Source organism: Somniosus microcephalus, chromosome 12, assembly GCF_052327205.1.
Source record: "Somniosus microcephalus isolate GS21.2 chromosome 12, FLI_Smic_1.0, whole genome shotgun sequence".
In the NCBI taxonomy this organism is placed as follows: Eukaryota; Metazoa; Chordata; class Chondrichthyes; order Squaliformes; family Somniosidae; genus Somniosus; species Somniosus microcephalus.
This window is the reverse complement of record NC_140998.1, coordinates 38,212,242-38,236,201: the sequence shown is the minus strand read 5'-3', so window position 1 is coordinate 38,236,201 and position 23,960 is coordinate 38,212,242. Positions and strand designations below refer to the sequence as shown.

Genomic DNA, 23,960 nt, shown 5'->3' with positions numbered 1-23,960 from the left:
TCATTCATGCTTGATTGCAGTGTCTACTAAAAGTGATATTATTGTTGCAGGAAATTTTGTCCGTGTTTAGTAAACCCTACTCCTGATTCAGCTGAATTAAAGGAATTACGCAGAATTAATAGAGAGTTTCAGGTAGGTGATTACAGTGATAAACTGCTTAATCTGTAGTACAATTGAAGGGTGCATGACAAAGAACAGCAATATTGATTTTCAATAGCCTATTAAAGTAATCATTTAGAAAAACTTGTTTTGCCTTCAGCATTGAAAAACAGCTGTAGTTTCAGCACAATGCTGGTGTGTGGTCTCTTTAACTCACATGCATGATGAAATTAATTATTTCTGACTGATAACTGCATGCATAACAGCTTTAATTGACAATGGTTAAGAGAATCCATCATCCCTAGAGAGTTCAACACCGTCATCTTCAATTATAAGTTCAGTTGTCATTCTTAGACGAGTGATAAATAGCACACAGCCTCTTAAAGCTGCATTCTTCCGCAGTTTAAATGTAATAATTACACCCCTGCCAAGGGAAATGTTGGGCACAGCTCGTAATCATTACAGCGCAAAACAATTGCATTTTATTGAGCAGCACACTGCCGTGCGCCAATGTTTGAATGCGTAAAACCATCATTTATAAATTACAACGATGACTACCCTTCAAAAGTACTTCATTGGCTGTAAAGCGTCCTGAGGTCGTGAAAGGTGCTATATAAATGCAAGTCCTCACCTTCCTAGTATCTCGTATTTCAGCCTTGTTGCCGCAATGCCAACGCTTTGAATGCTATGAATGAATGGCCGTACCTTGTGCCAGTAAGTTAGCAGGCCCCTTACCTTGGAACCGTTTAAATTTCGCAGCAACATTATGGAAATAGGACCAAATGTTATGAGGAACCCCACCCAGCAGGAGTTGTTTAGACGCAGGTCCCGATAGATGTTAAACTCAGATGATGAAATGGGTGGCTCAATTCACCACCAAAGTCGTCTTATCAGCATTACTAAGCAACACACAGGCCGGGCACTGTGCGCACCTATGCCCCATTCAGCTGACCTTGCTTCTGGCTGGGAGGTCAGCTCATTTAAATATTTTGTGACTCTCCTGGTGCTTAAAACATGACCTGCCGAGAGTGGCGTAGGTGTTGGCAACTGGAATGTCAGGTTCCAGTAGCTATTGAAGGGCCACTGGCTGTCTTTTACAGGAACAGGAATAGGCCATTCAATCCCTTAAATCTGTTCCGCCATTCTATTAGATTATAGCAGATCTGTACCTCAACTCCTTTGATCCATATATTTGATACCCTTTACATGACAAAAATCTATCAAACTCAATCTTGAAAATTTCAAATGAGTCCGCTTCCGCAGCCTTATTTTTGGCGGGGAGGGGGGGCAAGCGTTCTTTTTGTGAAAAAATGCCTCCTGATTTCACTTCTAATTGGCCTCGCTCTGATTTTAAGATCCCGCCTCTTTGTTCTGGATTTCCCCACCAGAGGAAATAGTTTCTCTGGGGGAGAAATTGAGCATAGCCCCGTTTGGGGCGCCAGCCTCGCCAGGGCGCTAAAAGTAGTGCCCCGGAAACATTCGCGCCCTCGCACCGGAAATTGAGTGGTTGCGCCCCAAAGGGAAGCGCGGCGCTACTGGAGGTGCCCCGCATCCCTCTTGGGGCGCTGCGAGTGAATATCGTGGCGCAACGTCGTCGCGCTGCAGTATTGCAGGCCTTCCTCCCCTTCTTAAAGGGGAGGGGCCTTGTGCAGCGCGATCTGGGGCCCAGCTGGGCCCCCGAGGAACGTGAGTGCAGGCAAAAGAGCCCGGCACCGAGGAGAAGTGCCAGGCTCTTGGAGCGCAGCCAGCACTCCGCGGGGGGGGAGGGTGGGGGTGGTGTTCAGGAGTCTGGGGACAGGAGCGCAGGCAGGTGCTGGCAGGCGGCCAACAACAAAAATGGGCGCCCCGCACCTCGCCTTTAATTTGCGCCTCCCAGGCCGCAGGTACGCCACCCTGACCCTGTCGGACATAGCGTCCGGTGGTAAATCAGGAGGCGCTGCCGAATATCGCGGCCGGGGTGTCAGCGGGGCGCTGCGCACACCGATGACATCATCGGCAGCGGCGCAGCGCTACCGGTTAGCGCCACCACTAACGTCCCACGGAATTTAGCGGGAGGCGTGGGCAGTGCCGTGCCCGGGCGCGAGTTGGCTGGCGACCCACTTAGCACCCTCTTAAGGCGCTAACGGGTTGTGCAGCCAACTGAATTTCTCCCCCTCTATATCTACCCGATAGAATTCCTTTGTCACATTAAACACCTCGATTAGATCACTACGCAAGCTTCTAAATTCAAATGAATACATTCTATAGAAAACCATAAAGGCTTAGGGTGGAATGAACCTTCTGAGTGTTTGGCCTATCAGAGGCCGAAGAAACAAGGCCGAGGAACAAAAGTTGGAAGAGAGGGCCATATGAAAGGCACAATATGCCAAAAAACTTCCGTTCCTAGAGTGCCTTTAATGTACCAAATGTTCTGAGTCTATTTACAGTGTCAATAGTAAGAGGAGCAGAACTTTGAGGTAAAGGGATCTTGGGAGGCCGTTTGAGAGCAGGGGCTAGGTGGTTGAAAGCTCTGCCACCACTTTTGTTGCCAGGAGTTGCTCTGAAGCACCCATAACCAGGGGTACCGGCACCCAATGTATGTGGGTGCTGAGCATTGTATTGTCAGCGCCCAAGGATTTCAGGGCCATTGTATTTTCTAAAGTGGTTTTGCTTATGTTTACATGTAGCAATATCAATTAGTCATCAAGGCTGGGCTTTGAACAAAGGTTCATTGAGACCTCACCGTCCTCGGCCTCTTGCACTGTTCCACGGAAGCTCAGCGTAAGCTCGAGGAACAGCACCTCATCTTTCGATTAGGCACTCTACAGCCCTCTGGACTCAACATAGAGTTCAACAATTTCAGATCATAACCTCGGCCCCTATCACACATATATATTTTCTTCTTTTTTTTCTTCCCTCCCACATGGCAGTTGTCCTTCATTCTGCCAGCGCAATTCACTCCTCATCTAGAGCCATCCTTTGTTCCTTAACCTGCCCCATTACCACCTCCTCTCGCCTTGAATATCTCTTAATGTCTCTCAATGCCTCTTAATCTCTCCTGCTTTCTTTCCTATCACTGACCTTCCCATTTGTTCTTTCATCCCCTCCCCCCTTTTCCCAGCCCCTACACCTGCTTTCCATTTCCTGCTTTTTTCCAGTTCTGACGAAAGGTCATCGACCTGAAACGTTAACTCTGTTTCTCTCTCCACGGATGCTGCCCTGGCCTGCTGAGTTTTTCCAGCATTTTCTGTTGTTATTTCATTGAGCTGGGAACTGATTTATGGTTTTGTACAGTTGTGCAAATGCGTGTTTTTACTGAAAATTGGTAAATCATTTTCCCCTCAGACAAATCTGGAAGAGTTGGTTGCATCTGGGAGATTTGACCAAAAAGAAGATTTCACCGTGATACTTCAACCCTTCCTGAAAAGTGCAACACCTCCGTTAAATGTGGTAAATTATTTAATCCCACGTTCTTTTCAATGGAGTTAGTAATTGTTTATTGTAAACAGTGTTGTGTATTAGTTATTGGATTGTATTGTGTGCTGCAATATCGGCTAGCTAGGCCTGTCTCCGGGCCCGTAAAAATCTAAACCCAGGGATGGCGACATGAGGGAAAAAAACATTTATGCAGCGAGTTGTTATGATCTGGAATGCACTGCCTGCAAGGGGGTGGAAGCAGATTCAATGATAACTTTCAAAAGGGAGTTGAATGAATACTTAAAAAGGTTAACATTTGCTGGGCTGTGGGAAAAGAGCAGGGGAGTGGGACTAATTGGATAGCTCTTTCAAAGAGTTGACAAAGGCACAACGGGCCGAATGGCCTCCTTCTGTGCTGTATGATTCTATGGCGGGGGACCCGGTGTGCCAGCGGTTCAAGTTGTTTTTGTGGAGCGCAGCACTTCTGCTCCTCCCGGCCCCACAAAAATAAATAAAAACTTACCTTCTGGACGCCTCTTCGGCCAGACCGCCAGCTGAAACTGTGCAGAGCGTTCTCGGTGCAGTTGAGTCCTAAAGTGACAATCGGGCTGCTGTGTACATCATAGGACCCTGATTTGCATATTTAAAGGGACTGCCACCTGACTTAGGTGGGCACTCCAACCGCACAGCAGTAGGCCTTGGGAATATAGCGTGGCCACATCGGTGGGAACAGGGGGGTAAGTCATTCTGCACCATTTTCCCCCATTTTCCCCAGGCAGGAGGCCTCAAAATCTCCACAATTGACTTGTCCTCAGCACGAGAGCAATACCACAATTAATATTTTTGTCATATTAAATAAATTTCACAGAGTGAATGTGAAGAATTGAAAGGCAGAAGATGTCTAATATAAGGTTTCATTTTATTTTATTATAAAAGCCAAAATTAAAGCAAATTTATACATCATTTCTCCTGTACCTCTTTCAGGATATTTCACCAATTAAAATGGGAAATTCAAGTCACTGCAATAGGAAGAATTAAGTGGAAAATAAATAATTTTGTGAATGGTGCAGTTGCTTCTTGTCCACTTTTACCCTCTTGTGAATTCTTCTCTTCTTCCTATCACTACAATTGATCTCTGTTCTGGTGAATAAAAATAAATTCCTCTTTGGTTTCAGTACCATCACCATTATATAGGCTAACCATCAACATGCATATTTACTTTATTCATCCTTAGGATGTAGGCATAATTGGCATTTATTGCCCTTCCCTAGTTGACCTGATTGCGTGGCTTGAGAGGGCAGTTAAGAGCCAATCGCATTGGTTTGGAACTGGAGTCACATATAGGCCAGACCAAGTAAGGATGGCAGGTTTCCTTCCCTGAAGGACATTAGATTTCAAGCTGCTCATTCCCCAAGCAGTGATTTTCAATAGCGTACTTGGATTACAACTGTTTATCTTCCCAGTATGTTTTTATCCCCCCCCCCGCCATTCATTTCGATGTACTTGTTTTAAGCTCCGGGATCCAGAAATGATTGAAAATTATAAGCAGCTTGAATTGGCTGTTGTAAACTGTTATCCAACTGTTTACCTTATAATGAATGGGAAAGTACTTTGCAAGATATTGCCTGCTGGTAATATGATGACATGGCTTGCACAGAGCAGCCATGGTGACATTTGAAGCTGTGTAAATTTTCTGTTGGAACAGTGAGGACAGCCTCCGTCGTGTTAGTGGACAGATAAGCATTTACAAACTTGCATTCAAGTTACTCAATGTAAATAATGTACACAATGTCACTTTATCAAGGTTATAATGAAGACTTCCAGGAATAGAATCTTTCCTACATTTTCCCCCTCAAAGGCAGAATTAAACTCTTAGGTCAAGAACATTAGGGAATCAGGTGTAATATAAAATTGCTTCTTGCATTGTTCTGACAGTGCACCTCAAACCAACATTGGAAAATCAGCGTGCATGATGCTTCTGTGCCAGACTCGGTTGCAAAGGTAAAAAATCAGTAATTTAACATAAGAAACTGAGCAATTCAGATTTCAATAGTTGTTTATTTTAAATTACTGTTTCAGTAATCAATCCTCCACTGGCAAAGTAATCCAGTCACCAAAGCTTCTCCATGTTACTTGATTGAGTAACAGTCACTGCACTCCAAACGTAATTAATTGCACAAAACTCTTTGGAACTTTGCGATAAAGTGCGATAGGATTATTTCTTCCTGTTTATTTATTTATTCAGGCTGGAGAGATTGACTACTCCTTTTTTAGTCCAGACTGCTTCCATTTTACCATAAAGGGGCACAAGGAGATGGCGAAAGCACTTTGGAACAATATGGTAAGAACGAACATCTAAATGTTGCACCCTACCTGTGGACCTCCAGCTTTGAGAGCTGTGCTACATAACTGTTGTGTATGTAACCTGTTCCACCTTAAGAGAGCTTAAGCCTGTTCCACCTTAAGAGATGTACTACTTTCTCAGGCTGCTGTAGACGTAATACCGGGGGTGAACACACCGGTATATAAGCACTGTGCAGTAATCTTGTATTCAGTATAGTCCCTACCTCCAACCAGTAAAGACCTGTTTTTATTGTTACTCATTAGTCTGTGTCTTAATTAACTAAATAATTCACAGACTTAACACTGGCGACGAGTCAGGTTCTTACCCTGCGGCAGTTATTCCACGGCGGCTTCGTCCACAGACAGGACGTTGAAGAGAGGTTTCAAACCGCACCACCCCACTGGAAGCGACAGGCATTAGGACCCTGAAGCCTCCATCAGCAACTGAAAACTGGAGGACAGAAGACATCCTGCAGCTTCTTTTTCAACCTCGGTGGTGGGTAAGCCGAGCAGCGTTGGCTGCAAAGACAGGGCTGGGGGAAGTCGGAGGTACAAGGGCGATCGCGATCGGGAGATAAGGGCCATCAATCGCAATCCCTGATAAGGGCCGCACTCGGGCTGAAAGGCGCAGCGTCGGCAGACACTGAAGGCGCGAGAGCCGCGGTGAAAAGCGCGGGCCATCGATCGCGGCGGAGATAAGGGCCGCATTCGGGGCTGAAGGGAGACGGCGTCGGGGGACGGGTGAAGACCGCCAAGCGCGGGAAAACCGCCATTTTGTGGGCGGAGGACGACGGCAAGAGCGGGAAGCTGCCATCTTGGATAGCAGTAAAAAAAAAAAAATCTGAGAAATTGCAAATCTGATAAAGTACTACAATGCCTAAACACGGGAATATTAGCAACTTTGATAGTGACATCGAAGATTGGGCCATATATGTTGAACGAGTTAAAAATTATTGTAAGGCCAATAAAATTCGTGAGGCTGATAAAGCACTAACATTATTAAATTTAATGGGTGCGAAGACATACAGGCAATTGAAACACCTGTTATCACCAGATGAACCGGCGGATAAGACGTTCGATGAGATTGTTACTGTCCTGAAAGATCATCTAAACCCCACGCCGCTGATGCTAGCGGAACGATTTAAATTTTATGACAGAAGGCAGCTACAGCATGAAAGCAATGCTGAATATTTGCTGGAATTGTGTAAATTAGCGAAATATTGCCAGTTTGGAATGGGACTGACAGATGCACTACGAGACAAATTTGTGTGTGGTTTATTTAAACAGGATACACAAAAGCGACTGCTCGAGGAGAATGAGCTGACGCTTGAGAAGGCGGTCACTATGGCAGCAGCACACGAAGCCGCAGCGAGAGGCACGGCAGTAATGCAGCTACGGTCACCGGAGCTCAGTGCACACAAATTGGGTGTGAGTTCTGGCAAATGTTATCGTTGTGGAAAGACAACGCATGATCAGAACCAATGTTGGTTTAAAAACCAAGAATGTAGAACTTGTGGTAGGCTTGGACATATAGCTAGAGTATGCAGGTCAGGGAAGAAGACCAGCAACAAGAAGTCACCGCAAGGGAAATACGCAAAAGTACACAAGGTGGCCGAACAGGAGTCCGATTCAGATGCTAGCAGTAATGAACTGGCTGGCTTAAGCAGTATTGAACTGGCTAGCTTAAGGGTACTCAACGTTGGTAAGGGTGCAGACCTCCAGACAATTTGGGTTACTCTTCAGATAGAAGGAGTCCAAGTAAAAATGGAATTGGACACTGGATCGGCATTGTCGGTCATGAATAAGAAAGATTACAGAAGGTTATTCCAACATATTCCCCTACAGGATACGGAGATTATATTGACAACCTACACGGGGCAGAGAGTGTACCCCATCGGGACAATAAAGGTTGCAGTGGCCAACAAGGGCGAAGGAAGTCAAATAATGGACTTATATGTGCTACCGGAGGGAGGTCCACCACTACTAGGCCGGGAGTGGTTTAGAAACATAAATATGGACTGGCATTCGCTAAAAGCCATAAAGAGTGAGAACTCGGTGCAGATAATCAGCCCAGACTCTAGAACTGATGATGGTAAGACCAACCCATGTGCAAAAGACAAAGTTTCAGCACAGAATTCCACTGAGCAACAACATAGTTTAACAGAGAATTCTGAGTCTGTCAAGTCTACTGATATGCACATTTTTGAGGGACACTGGGCTCGAACTCAACTCCATTTCAAACTACAACAGCAATTAGAACAAATGATTTGCCATTTTGAGCAAGAGATGAATGAAATAAAAAAGTTCTTTGTTACAGAGTGGGAGAATCTGGAAAGGCAACAGAAGCAACTGATGGAGAAAATGGAGCAGGAGCACACCAACCATCTGCGCGAGGAGGCCGAACGAATCAAAGCTGATTCAGGTTCTGAAGGTGCGTGCCATAATCTGGTGTCAGAAGAGTTAACGGTCAGCCAACTCCTTCATATGCTGAGGGACAAGACTCTGAAATGGGAAAAACTTGAACACGAGCTGCGATCTTCAAAGGAAAAGGGTTCGGAGCTCTCAAAAGTCATTGAGATGGCTGATGTGACGACACAGATTGAAACGACTGCAACAGAGCAGCCATTGGATGCCAAAAGTACGCTGACTCACGTCAATGTAGAACAACAGACCGCTGAAACAGCTGCTCCGGTAGAGGGATTGCATAGTCCGATCAATCAATCTCCAAAGGAAGTTGAAGTATTAAAATCACAAATGAGGTCACTAGTAAACGACTTGCTGAAAGCCCAGAAAAAGCTGGATGCAGAGGTACACATGAAGAAGTCTCTTCAGGAAAGATGTCTGGATTTGGAACAAGAGCTGGCTAACGTCCAGCTGGGTATGGAGGAAATAGACGACCCTCTCACTGGTCTAGCTCAGGACGACACCGAATATTACCATGACCTGGTGGACGACACCAAATATTACGATGTCCTGTCCTGCCCAGCTTGTAACTTCGACTCCCAAAGTGCAGAAATCACGGAGGAGCACCAAAAGTCTACGGAACATCGGGAGAAGCTGGCTCTACGACGGAAACAGGAGGAAGAGAAGGAGGAACTGCGCATGCAGCTGGCAGCTGTGGCAGCTGACAATGGAGCCCAGAGAGTCTCCAAGAAGCAGAAAAGGAAAAGTAAAAACAGAAGATGACCCATCTGAACCATTATCACCTCTACCAGATCACACACGTGGTCCCTCCGAACGGAGCCAAATCAGTTCGGAAGTTCAAGCTGTTAAATCCATGAAAGGACTATTGAATGAGTAACGTGAACCGACTACACCACAGAGATTGAATCTGTGAACTGTTTTCCGCAGAGACTGAATCTGTGATATGTTACGTTAAACATGAAGTTATATATGTATATATGTTATTACGTTATGTTAAATGGGGGGTATGACTATAAAGCTAAGAAGGGAGGAGTGTTGTGTATGTAACCTGTTCCACCTTAAGAGAGCTTAAGCCTGTTCCACCTTAAGAGATGTACTACTTTCTCAGGCTGCTGTAGACGTAATACCGGGGGTGAACACACCGGTATATAAGCACTGTGCAGTAATCTTGTATTCAGTATAGTCCCTACCTCCAACCAGTAAAGACCTGTTTTTATTGTTACTCATTAGTCTGTGTCTTAATTAACTAAATAATTCACAGACTTAACAATAACAGGATAGAATAAATGCTTATTCATCTAGAACAAAGTGAGTGACAATTTTTTTTGAGGTAATAGTATCTTAAAAATGAATTGAAGCAACATTTATGACATTTAGAGGACTTTATTGATGCAATGTCAGAAGACTGACACTGTCAGGGCGGAATGGCTCTGGTTGCTCACAAACATATTATTTTGGATTGTATTGATGATGTGACTACACCAATGCAAAGCTTCTCCCAATATGATGAAATAGTGGTAGCCTATTAATGGGCATGTGCTGTGGGGGGTGCAATATTGGGCACAGGGACAGACAGAATCGTCTAGGCACTTGCACAGCTTAGAAAATACTGAACGGAACAATTCAGAGGTACTGTATAACTAATATTAAAAACTGCCACTACATCTGATTATCTGCACGACACTGATGTAAAATGAATATGCGTCTTTCATTATGGTGTGCTAATGACTTGTGTTCTTTTTATCCCCCTTGATTTAGTTTCAACCTGAAGGCCAGAAGGTGGAAATTTACTCAGTTTCCAAACCAGTGCAGCTCATTTGTCCAACAAAGGTACAACAGAGAGGTTATGAGATTCGGATGAGTAATTTAACAAAGTAGTGTTGCTCGGTATGCATGAGTTATGCGGTGCATATTAATATCATCTTTTACAGCTTTAGAAATATTTCGTGATTTTTTTTTTATGCTGCTTTCTTTTTATGGTTATCAAAGTAAGAGAATGTTACTGCTGGGTAGTGGAACACATTCCCATTTCTGACAGCCCCGTGTCAATATTAAGGACTCCCAGGTCAGGTACAACACAACACAATCAGCTGCTGGGCAAAGCTCCTTCTATCCTGTTTCAACAAACCCTATAGCATTAAAATCAACTTGTTGAAAATCTTCAAGAGAGATGCATGAAGAAGACAAAAAAGCCAAACTTCTTGGTTCACACATGGTAAAAATGTAACTGCAGATCAAGTGTGGACATGACAGCTTTATTTTAAAACACCCTGAACCATGCAGTCCCTAACTTGCATCTTAATATATTTGTAGTTACTAATATAGGAACAGACATAGGCCATTCAGCCTCTCGAGCCTGTTCCACCATTCAATGAGATCATGGCTGATCTGCATCCTAACTCCATTTACTCGTCTCGGCTCCATATCCCTTAATACCCTTGGCTAGTAAAAATCTACTGATCTCAGATTTAACATTATTAATTGAGCTAGCATCTACCACTTTTTGTGGGAGAGAGTTCCATACTTTTACTGCCCTCTGCATGAAGAAGTGTTTCCTAACTTCTCTCCTGAATGGCCTGGCTCTGATTATGTCCTCTTGCCCTAGACTCCCCCCACCAGTGGAAAAAGTTTCTCAATCTATCCTATCAAATCCTTTCAAAATCCTAAAAACCTCAATCAAATAACTCCTTAACCTTCTATATTCCAGGGAATGCAAGCCTAGTTTATGTAATCTCTCCTTGTAATTTAACCCTTGGAGCCGAGGTAACATTCTGGTGAATTTGCGCTGCACTCCTTCCAAGGCCAATATATCCTTTCTAAGTTGTGGTGCCCAGAACTGTACACAGTGACATGAATCTTGTCGTTCATGTGGAAATGACTTATGAAATAATACTGGGTGGCCTGCTGGTGGCGCTGTCCAGGGAGAGTATAAATGGGCCCAGCTTGCTCAGGACATTCTTTAATAGGAACTAGTAAAGGACACAACTAGATCTCCATGTTGAAAAACAGTTGATTAAAGCTTTGTTTAACGCTTAGACCAAGTGCCTAGTAGTTTTCTTACATCACACAGTACTCCAGATGTGATCTAACCAGGGCTTTATCTATGATTTTTGAATGCCTGTTAGTAACAATGCTTCTTGCCCTCTTCGCAGGAACACCCTTACATTTATACCCGATTGAACAGTGTCGCCTCTGTGCCTCCACCATCCACCACTGTGTCTGCTGCGCAGTCACAAATAGATGTTTCTGCATTTACCTTACCTTTTGTGCTGTTTGTTAACTTTTTTTGATCTACTTCAACCAGGCTTACAAAGTGTTTTGAGATGGAAATTGGTGCAAGAGTACAGGCGCTCCCAACTACAAAGAGTGCAAATGCCCAGATGTATGACTGTGAAGGATAAATGTTTTAAAGTTGCTCACCCCTTTGTGACTATACTATAAGAAGTAACATGGATATATTGAGCTACTCATACATTTTTTACTTGACTACGTATTCAGCATGTATTAATAAATGTAATCATTAATCATGGGTGCAGCCCGTGATTTCCTATCCATTAAAATGAATGGATGGAAAGTCATGGACTCTGCACCAGGAGCCACAATCAAAAAATGTATATCCTTATAAAATGGCTTGGGAAATGAATGCACCATGTGGTTTGGTACAGTGCTATACCAGCCAGGAATATCCCAAGTTTGATCTCTGGCCTGTTCTATGCTAACTGATCCCAGGCATGGCAACAGTAGGGATGCTATAAGTGGGTTCCGTGTCCTTAGCTCGGGTGGGGGTAGGGGGAATTAGGCAAACCTCCCCAGTGACGACTGTTAGAAAATATACGAGTATATGTTGGGTAAGGATAGGATAATGCTTGGCTGGGCACCCATCATGGTGAATAGTCTACCACAGAAAAGATCATTACTTGGGGTGTAGTATCAGAGGGTGTTCTGGGCCCATGGCAATGGACTCACCACCTTTCAAGGGCAAAGGGGACAAAACATATTGTAATTAATACAGCAAAAAATAATTCGTGATGTGTATATTATCCAAGCTGTCTTGTAACTTTCTACTGGACAATACAAGAAGTATTTCAGGCACAAATTTTCAGAATGATGGCTGGATTTTAACAAACTCAAAAACTATGCGTACATTAGTCCGTATGCTTTGATAAGAAAATTGTGTTTTAATATATTAATTGAAAACTATTTTTAGGAACATATCATAAAAGTAACTAGTCCATGTTTTTGATTAATTTTTAATCAAAATTAAGAACAAACATGTTAATCTTCTCAGATCCACTAGAATTCAGTGTTTTGAACCTCTTCATCTAATCATTATCTGTGACGAGGCCTATTATCTGCTCAGGACGATATGTGCTAGATTTAAATACTTAACTAACAGCAGGCCACACTCAGCCATTTATATAAACAAGTAATGAATGCCATCGCCAGTGAGGATTTAAAAAAAAATTAGATATGGTCATCAACCAAACATGAGAAATACAAATGGTTTGGGTGGTGCCACATGGAGAAAGGAGTCCACTTATTTTGTTTCTTTTACACAATGGTTGAAATATTGTTAAAGAGGAGATTGTGTTTTTAGAACCTCAGCAAATTGGTTGGCAGTGGACACTTCTGACCCTGATGGACATGAAGCATTACCACTCCAATGGGCACACACAGGAAAATGGTGCACTCTTTTTTTGATTGGGAAACCTGGGTGAAGAAGCAAGACCCATGCCACCAAGGTTGAAAAGTGCAGAACAGAAGAGGGGGCACACCAAAAGTTAGAGGTTTAAGTGATAGCAAGTTTGGATTTTAAAAGCCTGGAGTGTGTAGGAGGAAGAGAAAACTGAAAGATGCAAGTTTTCAGGTTTTGAGTTGCAGCGAAAGAGTGAGTTAGAATAAGAGATGGTGTGATGGGTCTTCATTTTAACACAGTGAGGATGTGTGGTGGGAGGAACATACTGTACTTGTAGCTACAAGGAGCCACAAGAAAGGAAACTTCAGAGGAGCAATGACCATAGCAGTATGGATGAAAGAGAAAAGAAAGTTGTAATGAGAGGTTAGAGGTGAGAGAAGGATTCCTTATTGGACAATCCTCTCTTTCGTGCACCTTGTCCAGGAGTGCAAGAGAAGTACAACAAGGGCTCCTTAATAGTTGGCAGAGGTGCAATTCAACCACCTCAAGATGGGGTAGTAAGAAAATCAGAAATCCAAGAATAGGATTAATGTTGATAGATATCTACAAAATCAATGTAGCAACAGCGTGTGATGGGCCTACCCAGTGGAGAGTCAAGGGCACAGATAACTATGAAGGATGATGAAACTTTTAATACCAGTTTTAAAGAAACTAAAAAGAAACCCTGGATTGTTCAAAAAGCATAAGTTGGTTCAAAGTATTAACAACAAATGAAAGAACAACAAAGAATAACCTAACTGCTTAGAAGGCTAACTGAGACAATGTACTTTTGCGGAGATAAGGGACGAGTTTGAAGAAGACAGCTGCCCAGCTAGTCCTTGAGAGACTGCGGGAACATTAGAAAACTGCATCAGAGAGAGAGGGAGGATGGTAAGTTACGGAGAAGTTTGGTTTTCCAGCAGCCAGGGTATAAAGAAGGACTATTTAACCCTGTAAAAGAAGAGAAAAGGCTGCAGTCGGCAGGGAAGGAATCCACCTCCAAGAGGAAAGGCAACGTCGGGACAAGGGCATGATCAACCCTTCACTTTGGGCATAGAAACATAGAAACATAGAAGGTAGGAGCAGGAGTAGGCCATTCGGCCCCTCGAGCCTGCTCCACCATTCAATGCGATCATGGCTGATCATCCAAACTCAGTACCCGGTCCCTGCCTTCTCCCCATATCCCTTGATCCCTTTAGCCTTAAGAAATATATCTAACTCCTTCTTGAATATATTTAATGAATTGGCCTCAACTGCCTTCTGTGGTAGAGAATTCCACAGGTTCACCACTCTCTGGGTGAAGAAATTCCTTCTCATCTCTGTTCTAAATGGCTTACCCCTTATCCTTAGACTGTGACCCCTGGTTCTGGACTCCTCAGCCATCGGGAACATCCTTCCTGCATTTAGTCTGTCTAGTCCTGTTAGAATTTTATAAGTTTCAATGAGATCCCCTCTCATTCTTCTAAACTCCAGCGAGTATAAGCCCAATTGACCCAATCTCTCCTCATACGTCATTCCTGCCATCCCAGGTATCAGCCTGGTGAATCTTCGCTGCACTCCCTCCATGGCAAGAACATCCTTCCTCAGACAAGGTGACCAAAACGGCACACAATACTCAAGATGTGGTCTCACCAAGGCCCTGTACAACTGCAGCAAGACATCCTTGTTCCTGTACTCGAACCCTCTCGCTACGAAGGCCAACATACCATTTGCCTTCTTAACCGCCTGCTGCACCTGCATGCTTACTTTCAGCGACTGGTGCACAAGGACACCCAGGTCTCGTTGCACTTCCCGTTCTCCCAATCTATTGCCATTCAGATAATAATCTGCCTTCCTGTTTTTGCCACCAAAGTGGATAACCTCACATTTATCCACATTATACTGCATCTGACATGCATCTGCCCAATCACCCAACCTGTCCAAATCATACTGGAGTTTCTCGACATCCTCCTCACAGCACACACACCCACCCAGCTTTGTGTCGTCTGCAAACTTGGAGATATTACATCTAGTTCCCTCGTCTAGATCATTAATATATATTGTGAATAGCTGGGGTCCTAGGACCAATCCCTGCGGTACTCCACTAGTCACTGCCTACCACTCGAAAAAAGACCCGTTTATTCCAGCTCTTTGCTTCCTGTCTGCCAACCAGTTCCCAATCCCATGTGCCTTAACTTTACACGCTAATCTCTTATGCGGGAGCTTATCGAAAGCCTTCTGAAAGTCCAAATACACCACATCCACTGGTTCTCCCTTACCTATTTTACCAGTTACATCCTCAAAAGGTTCCAGTAGATTAGTCAAGCACGATTTACCTTTTGTAAATCCATGTTGACTTTGTCTGATCCTGTCACTGTTTTTCAAGTGCTCTGCTATTACATCTTTTATAATGGACTCTAGGATTTTCTCCACTACTGATGTCAGGCTTACCGGTCTATAATTTCCCGTTTTCTCTCTACCACCTTTTTTGAATAGTGGGGTAACATTAGCAACCCTCCAATCCATGGGAAGTGTTCCAGAGTCTATAGAATTTTGGAAGATGACCAGCAATGCATCTATTATTTCTAGGGCCACTTCCTTAAGTACCCTAGGATGTAGACTATCAGGCCCTGGGGATTTATCGGCCTTCAATCCCGTCAATTTCCCTAATACCATTTCCCTACAAATACTGATTTCTTTCAGTTCCTCCCTCTCATTAGACCCTATGTTCCTGACATCTCTGGGAGTTTATTTGTGTCCTCCTTTGTGAAGACCGAAGCAAAGTATGTATTTAATTGGTCTGCCATTGCTTTGTTCCCCATTATAAATTCGCCTGATTCTGACTGCAAGGGACCTATGCTTGACTTCACAATCTTTTTTTCTTCACATATCTATAGAAGCATTTACAGCCAGTTTTTATGTTCCCTGAAAGCTTACTCTCATACTCTATTTTCCCCCTCTTAATTAATCCCTTTGTCCTCCTTTGTTGAATCCTAAACTGCTCCCAATCCTCAGGTTTGCTGCTTTTTCTGGCCAATTTATATGTCCTCTCCTTGGATCTTATGCTATCCCTAATTTCCCTTGTTAGCCACGGTTGATTCACCTTTTTTGTTTTATTTTTGTGCCAAACAGGGATGAACAAATTCTGTAGTTCATCCATGCAATCTTTAAATGTTTGCCATTGCCTATCCACTGTCAACCCTTTGAGTAAAATTCCCCAATCAATCCTACCCAACTCATGCCTCATACCATCGTAGTTTCCTTTATTTAAATTCAGGACCCTAGTCTCTGAGTCAAATACTTCACTCTCCATCTTAAGGAAGAATTCTATCATATTATGATCGCACCGCCCCAAGGGGCCTCGCACAAGATTGCTAATTATTCCTTTCTCATTACATAATACATTACATTACATTACATTATACAAACTCTCCTTTAAGGTTGTATTATTGTTAACTGTTCATTGAATAATTGGTAGAAGTGTAGGATTCGCAAAATTGAACATTGTCCTATAAGGGTCTATTGGCAGAAAAGGCCTTAATTTTAAAGACTGTTTTAAAAGAAGCCCAGGAAAAGGGGCACACAAAATGGCCACCAGACCCCGTGACCAGCATTTTGGGACATTTTAAAATGGTTCCTGCAGTCCACAGACAGCTTTTGTGGATTCAGCCCACATTAAGTTCTGGAATGCAATTTCGGAGAATACGAAACCAGACAGAACCCCATACATATGGATTGGATGCAGATCCAATCAGATCGGCCTGTAGATAAAGGCCATCAAAATGTTTACCCAGACAAAGGGAAACAGCTTCAAATTCATAGGGGGACATCAAGACCCATTAAAGACAATACAAGGTCATTCCAGACCAGAGATGGCAGTTACCGGCCATCCCGAAAGTACTTTAAACACAATGACTACCCCTCTGTGCTACAAGCCCGCCAAAAATTAAACAAAGACTAACCTTGATATGGCGGGAGATAAGGGCCTCCATGAGAAGTATAACTGGAGACCTGGGGTAGCCATTAGGAGTTCAAGTTCGGAGAGAGAGCAGTGTGGAAGAGCAAGAAGAGCATTGTAGAGATCATTTTCGAGAGATCGTTCGGGGGTCCGAAGAAGGTGCAGTTCGGTTAGGAGTTTGGGTGCGGTAGAGAGGCCATTCAGACTCGGAAGAAGAAGACGATTCGGTAGACGATTGGGATCGGAGACGTTTTGAAGACTTTTCTAACTGGGACTGGTGAGCATGTTTCTGGCCCCTCATAATCTAATCTAGCTAGGTCTAGGGGGTGGGCATTTTTGGGGATAATTAACAATGAGTTGTTGTCCCTCGATGTTCCGTGTGTTTCCCTATTTCATGGTGAACCTTGTAAAGTATAATATGCCTGTGGATATATTGGTTAGTACTGTATTATGATTTGTTTTTCCCTCCCATGTACCTTATTTGGCTTACATTCAATTTTTCCTTTATGCAATAAAATGTCACTTTGTTTCATTAAACTTGGTCTACAGAGTATTCTCTGCATTGTAGTTCCTGCCTCAAAGTCCAGTGTACAGAACCTAAGGGGTGAGTGGGTCAAACCACTTGGTAAATTACTGTGCAACAGAGAGAGAGGTCTCACCAGAGAGAGGGAGACCTAGCAAAAACCCCTTACAGAAAGTAATAAAGCATTGTTGATTTTATCAATGCATTGGCTTATGTTTGTGACTGATCTCCCCTGTGGGTGGGAACCTGAAACCTATAGACATTAGAGTGAAATCCTACAAAGTGGGTAAAATCCTACAACTAAACAACTAATAAAGTGCCTTAAAAGGCTTCAACTATAAGGGAAAAAAAAGCAAATTTATAGCCTTTCTCTTTCTTTGCCTTATTTGCAAAAAACAAGGACCATTTGCCACTGTATAAGAATTGGGTTCCATCGGCATTCTCCAAGAAATGTCACCAAGTGCCTGACGTGTTTTATTATCACTCTTGGCTTGAGTGGGTCTGCACTCGATATATACTGCAATAAATACAGCACCTTCTGAAATGGGTAATACATGGTGAAATTAATAAAACACCTTCTACAGCGGGAATTGTAAATTGTGTCACTTGTAATTGATAAGTCATTTTCCAACATCGTATAGATAGTCTTAAGGAGCGGAGGTTCTTGGAATGTATGCTCTTAGCCAGACATCATTTAAATTTGATGGCAATTCTCTTAATTCATATTGGTCAAGGATTTATTTACAAAATGATGAAAGAAATTTGCAAACTTGCAATTTACAAAATATTTTCTTTAAATATCAAACTCTAGGGATGTATAATGTTTATCATGTTAGTTATTTCTGTTCAGAAAATATATTCTCTTGAGTTCTTCCCATATATCAGAATTGCTCAGCTCACAACTTGTGGATACAAGCATGGGTAGGACATTCTAACTAGCTATAGATTATCTCCTGAGAATGGTGCACCCGCCTCATTGCGATGCCTTAATTGATAGCATTAAATTTGGCATTGCAACTGAATTTAATCTTTTGAAAGACTGAGTCAAAGATTATCATTAGCCGAGAGGGAATTTTATGCTAATACAAAACTAATTATTGAGACTTTAGTTACGGATATATTTCATATCAAGTTTTTCTTTTAAATATTATGATTTCAGGGGTTTTAAACCACCACTTTCTCTCTCTCAATGGAGTTCCCTATGATCTAGGAACTGTAAATTGTTCAATGAATTGTCTTTATTGAAATGCCCATTGGATTAACAATTTCAGTAATCTCTGCACTGGATTATCTGCAAACTCACGTTACATTATCACTTTCTTGAAATCCTTGTGTAATATTGCACTTAGACCAGGGGCACATTTTCCTAAAGAAAAGTTAATCACTCTGTTTTTCATTGTGTTTAGCAGTGCCAATCAAAGTGGTGGATGCTCCACATTTTATTTTGGCCATTGTCATGTAATGACAAGATTATTGAGCATGAATGGGAAATATTTAATTCATCCAGTTGTGAGTGAACAAAGTTTTGTTTAAATAGCTCAATGAGGATTTTGTAAATTCCATTTCAGAGACTGGGATGTAGAGGTCATGTTAGAAAACATGATAGGAATACATGGTGGCTTGACCCAATCCCTAACTTGTCCAATTTAATTACTCTGATACATGGGCACTGTCTAGCCCCTTCATCATTTTAAATACTTCAATCAAATTATCCCGTCTATGCTTTCCTAGAGTAAAAAGATTCAGCTTTCCGAGACAGAAGTATGGATGGGTGTGTGGAAGGAGGCTGAGATAAGAGTTACATAAGAACATAAGAAATAAGAGCAGGAGTAGGCCATTCGGCCCTTCGAGCCTGCTCTGCTATTCAATAAGATAATGGCTGATCTTCTACCTCAACCCCACCTTCCCACACTATCCCCATATCCATTGATTATCTTAGTATCCAAAAATCTATTGATCTCTGTCTTGAATATACTTAATAACTGAACCTCCACAGTTCTCTAGGGTAGAGAATTCCAAAGATTCACAACACTTTGAGTGAAGAAACTTCTCTTCATCTCAGCCCTAAATGGCCGGCCCCTTATTCTGAGCCATAATTCTAGATTCCCCAGCCAGGGGAAACATCCTCCCATCTACCCTGTCAAGCCCTTTAAGAATTTTATATTTTTCAATGAGATCACCGCTCGTTCTTCTAATCTCTAGGGAATTTTGCCCTACTCTACTCAATCTCTCCTCCTAGTTAACAATGGGTGTGCGTGGGAGCCATACAGAGGAAGAATGAGAGAGAGATCACTCTTTTCAAACCAACAATAATTTCCCCCTGGAAGGTTACAGATATTTTACCTAAAGGTAGCTGTAGAGACTTTAGGAGTAATAGTCTGAGTTGATCATACCAGCAAGAAGCCTTGCCCACTGGCTGTGCAAATCAGGAGATCACAGGCACATTGTCCACTGTTTTCCTCTATTTTTGGACAAAAACATCTGTGTGGTCTCACCAGTGATTTTTCCCCATATGTAAGGCTCCCGCCTGGGAGCTGAGACCCGGCGAATGGCCCTTTCCTCACAACTTGTCAAGATCCAACTCCTTTTGCTGGGAATCTAATCCCAGGTGCATTATAAAGAAAAAGGATGCTACTGCAAGTGCTGGAAATTTGAAATTAACACAGAAAATTGTAGCAGTATCTATCATTTGCAAAAGAAAAAAGACAGGTTAACATTTTGAGCGTAAAACCCTGTACACGAAACATTGGCTTGTCCTTTCTCTTTCCAGTCGCTGACTGACCTGCTCTGCATTTCCAGATACGCCATGTTAATTTGTGAACTAAAACCTTTTCTAACATGCCCCTAAATAATCCCAACTGACAGTCCATTCTAAATTCAAATGACAAAACTGGCTCATATGCACATCTGACTGTATCAGTGACGCTATGGTATTGCACAGGCAGGTGGGGGGCTGAGGAGGTTAAGGGGACCGGCCAGGCTTGAGGATAGGCGAGTTTAACTATTTAAAATAAACATTTATTTTTTATTTTTAAGTAGCTTCGGGAGAGATAAGGGTAAGTCAATACCATCAAAACAAAGCCCTGGGAACTGAGCTCCGATGAAGGATCACACTGAACCATTAACCTGTCACTTCCTCTTTTATAGGGTCGTTAACCTGCTGCGCATTTGAAACATTTTTTTAAAAACCTTTAAAGACGAGGCTAAAAATTATTGCTGGGGAGTGAGTAGACCGAGGCTTAATGCATTTCTATGACATTCCTGTGTCTGCTATTTTAACAGTAGACCTTAACCCATTTAAAATGAACAGGTTAATTAGTCTGTTGAAACCGCAGGCAGAGGAATGTCAAATGAACGTGTTAAAGCATCCGTCTGCTATTATCGGCAACAGTAATCTCCAGCCCGTATTATACTTTTGATCCTGTCAAAAAGTTTTATTTTTCTCGTCATAAAATCAGAAATGCTCAGCAGGCAACTCAGCATCTGTAAAGAGAAAAGACAGGTTATGACACTTTGGGTTTATACCCTTCATCAGAACTGTACTAGAGACAAAACTCGTTACAGATTGCAATCATTTGGAAAAAAAATATATAACACACTTAAGTACACAGCACTATGGTTTGCAGGAACAGGCAGAGAGATCTGAATGTTGTGCTCTCAGGGTGACCTGACTAACTTCCTGTGGTCTTACTGTTTGCAATCTATTCTACTCATATTAATGCCACTCTTCACATTTGCCCATGGATGGTAACTGTCGGGCTCATTGTATTTCAGCCTCCATCAGCTCATCTTAAAACCTTCTTGCCTCAGGCTTTTGCACAACCAACAGTGAGGGAAAGTAACATCTGATTGATTGGGCCTGACAGGCCCCAGTCCCACCTTCCAATGATCTGATTGGTTGATACTGTGACAGAAAGGAAGCATCCTTGTCTAAGAATTGACCTTCTGTTGGGTTCATTAATATTGTCACAAGAAACCACAATAATTTGTGCCCCAGCTTGATTGAATGCATTATTGCAATGATGATACAGTTTACTTGAGTGAAAAGTCAAGGCACTCAATTCAAATACAAACATGCTGTGCGATCTGTTAAAATAGGTATTTGAATGGCAGTTTAAAAAAACATGAACAGCTGGCTATTTGCATATTGTTTGGCTCTGGTTACAGCTGTTGGACCAATGAATGTGGCTGGGACTTTCAAAGAGGAGAGAACTTGTCCGTAATGTTCAAAGTGATTCTGTTTGAAACTTCTGAAGCATTTTAGCCGGGCCAGATACTTGCAAAGTTAGTGAGAAGATAAAAAGGCACAATATAGATCCTGGAACTGAAGTAATCTTAAAAAAAAACTCTGCTTATTTTCCTGGGCATGCTATGAAACCTACCGAGGGCAAGCGAAAATATTCTTGAGGGCATAGGGAGCTAGGATTTACCTCAAAGAGTGGTCTAAAACATGAAAGCCAAAATTAGCTTGACCAAAAAGGGTAAAAGAACCCAAAAATATAACGCAGTGAATCACTAAAGGGTAGATCTTACGATTGTGTGCGTCCGGTAGGCGAGGCTCCCCTCTGGGAGCGCTCGTTCATAAAACTGGCTCTTAACTGTTGGTTTCAAATGCTGATGGCTGGCCCTGATGCAGAAGTGATTTCTTCCCAAACAGTGACAGCTTCCCCGCTGGTTGAAGCTAAGTAAGGGGTTGATCACAAGGTCGGTCGGGGCTCTCATGTCTGAGGTTAGTACATGGGAACGTTACTGCATTCTCTGTCCCTATCCCTGAAATATCACAAGCCCCTTGTGACATTGCACCTGCTCCTTTGAAAATAAATATGCGAATAAACAGTGTCATGAGGTTGATTTCTGACTTCTTTGCAAATCACAAATAGTCTCACGGCATGCCAAATATTATAAACATTACACCCAGGGGGATCATAATATTTCAGATAGTACTGTATATCAGGCCAGCTCGACTGACTTAAATCATATCCAATTGATTCGTCAGCTACAGTCTGTGTTCTCAGTAGATGGTATATAAAGCTTCAATTGATATGATTTGGGTTTCTCCAGATACATGTTCTCATGCCCAACACAAAGGCCAGCTCCCTTGGGCAAACGTGCATTTCCTATGAAATTAAGCAAGGCCTTGCACACAAAGTACTCTGGGAGAGCATGCTATAGACGAACAATCAACCTGTGTATTTTCTGAATTACATCTAAAAAAAAATTACTGTGCACTTCAGGAGGTGATTAGCATCATTTCACACCAGTCATGTTCACAACACACTAACAACCAAACAGGTTTATTCAGTCATTTGCAGAAATATGTAACACAGTGGTTTTCAAACCAATCATGAAAAGGTTAAAAAAAAAAGGCACCAGTCAGTCGAGTTCCTTTGAATGGCTTTCCTTGCAGATTTTTTTTGACAAATGGTAGAACTATCTCTCAGGAAGGGAATAGCCAACCCAATCAGTTACTGCCATTTCTGAAATTACATAGGCATTCCTACCCGCTGCTTAATGTTTGTCTCAACATCTGCGGCAGTCAGGTCAAAATAGTACTGAACTAATATGTCGAAAAATGTCCATACCTTACACCCCAAAAACTCTGTGCAGACAATCTGCGAGACTGAGGGATTTAACCTGAATATCCAGCTCCGTAACATATAAAGGCGCACTGATGGCCACCCATGATGTTAGACAAATGCAGTCTATACGAGTGCTATCCTGATGTTGCTTAATAACCCAGTGATTGCTTGTAGCACTTGGGCGTGCTCAGTGATTGTTTTCCAAGTTGCGCACGTCCAACAATAGTCAACAGCATTGACTTGGCTGGCTTTGCTCCGATATCCTTGCATGCCAAGCCAAAGGAATACGAGCCAATTTCACAGCATGCAGTAGCAGCAGCCATTTTGAAGGTAGCATCTTTATTGAAGAAGTTGGTTTTAATCCATGAAACAAACAGAAAAGCGATGCCCCGTACACTATGGACAAAAAAATACACCATTTTTGTCACGCCTGGCGTGTGGGGCCGACTCCATGGCCCTGTCACAGAGTAGCAGGACGCTGCTTCTGGAGAGTAATGTGTATCATTAGCACACTGAGCTCACATCACCTGATACCAAGTCATTTAAATCATTAGAATGCATTCCCTGCACGCATTGGCCAGGTATAGGTACTTCACTGATGGTGCAGGTAGCTGGCAACTTGAAAGGTACAACTGAAAGGTTTGCCTACAAAACAACGGTGACTCCACGTCGGAACTAATTCATTGGCTGCGAAGTCCTTTGGGACATGCGAAGGAATGTGAAAGGTGCTTTATAAATGTAAGTTCTTTCTAAATGGTCGCATGGCGGGAAAAAAATTCTAGCATTTAGAAAGAAAGAACTTGCATTTATATAAGCACCTTTCACGACCTCAGGACATCCCAAAGTGCTTTACAGCCAATTAATTACTTTTTGAAGTGTAGTCACTGTTGTAATGTAGGGAAAGACGTTATTTTTAAGTATTTGTCAGCATTTCCAAAAGCTGTATTTGGGGGAGCAAAAGAACGGCAGGGCAAAAGCAAACAA

At 42.6% G+C, this 23,960-nt stretch overlaps 1 protein-coding gene across 1 annotated transcript in view; it reads left to right on the top strand.

Moving 5' to 3' along the window:
* The window catches only part of LOC147109122 (phospholipase B1, membrane-associated), a 42,384-nt gene extending 29,883 nt beyond the window's left edge, over positions 1 to 12,501 (top strand). The window contains exons 6-10 of the mRNA XM_086002747.1: positions 51 to 132; positions 3,424 to 3,528; positions 5,741 to 5,836; positions 10,021 to 10,092; positions 11,415 to 12,501. Coding sequence (XP_085858873.1) covers positions 51 to 132; positions 3,424 to 3,528; positions 5,741 to 5,836; positions 10,021 to 10,092; positions 11,415 to 11,552 — 493 coding nt within the window. The 3' untranslated portion in view covers positions 11,553 to 12,501. The remainder of the gene's footprint in view (positions 1 to 50; positions 133 to 3,423; positions 3,529 to 5,740; positions 5,837 to 10,020; positions 10,093 to 11,414) is intronic.
* Positions 12,502 to 23,960: the final 11,459 nt, after the last annotated feature.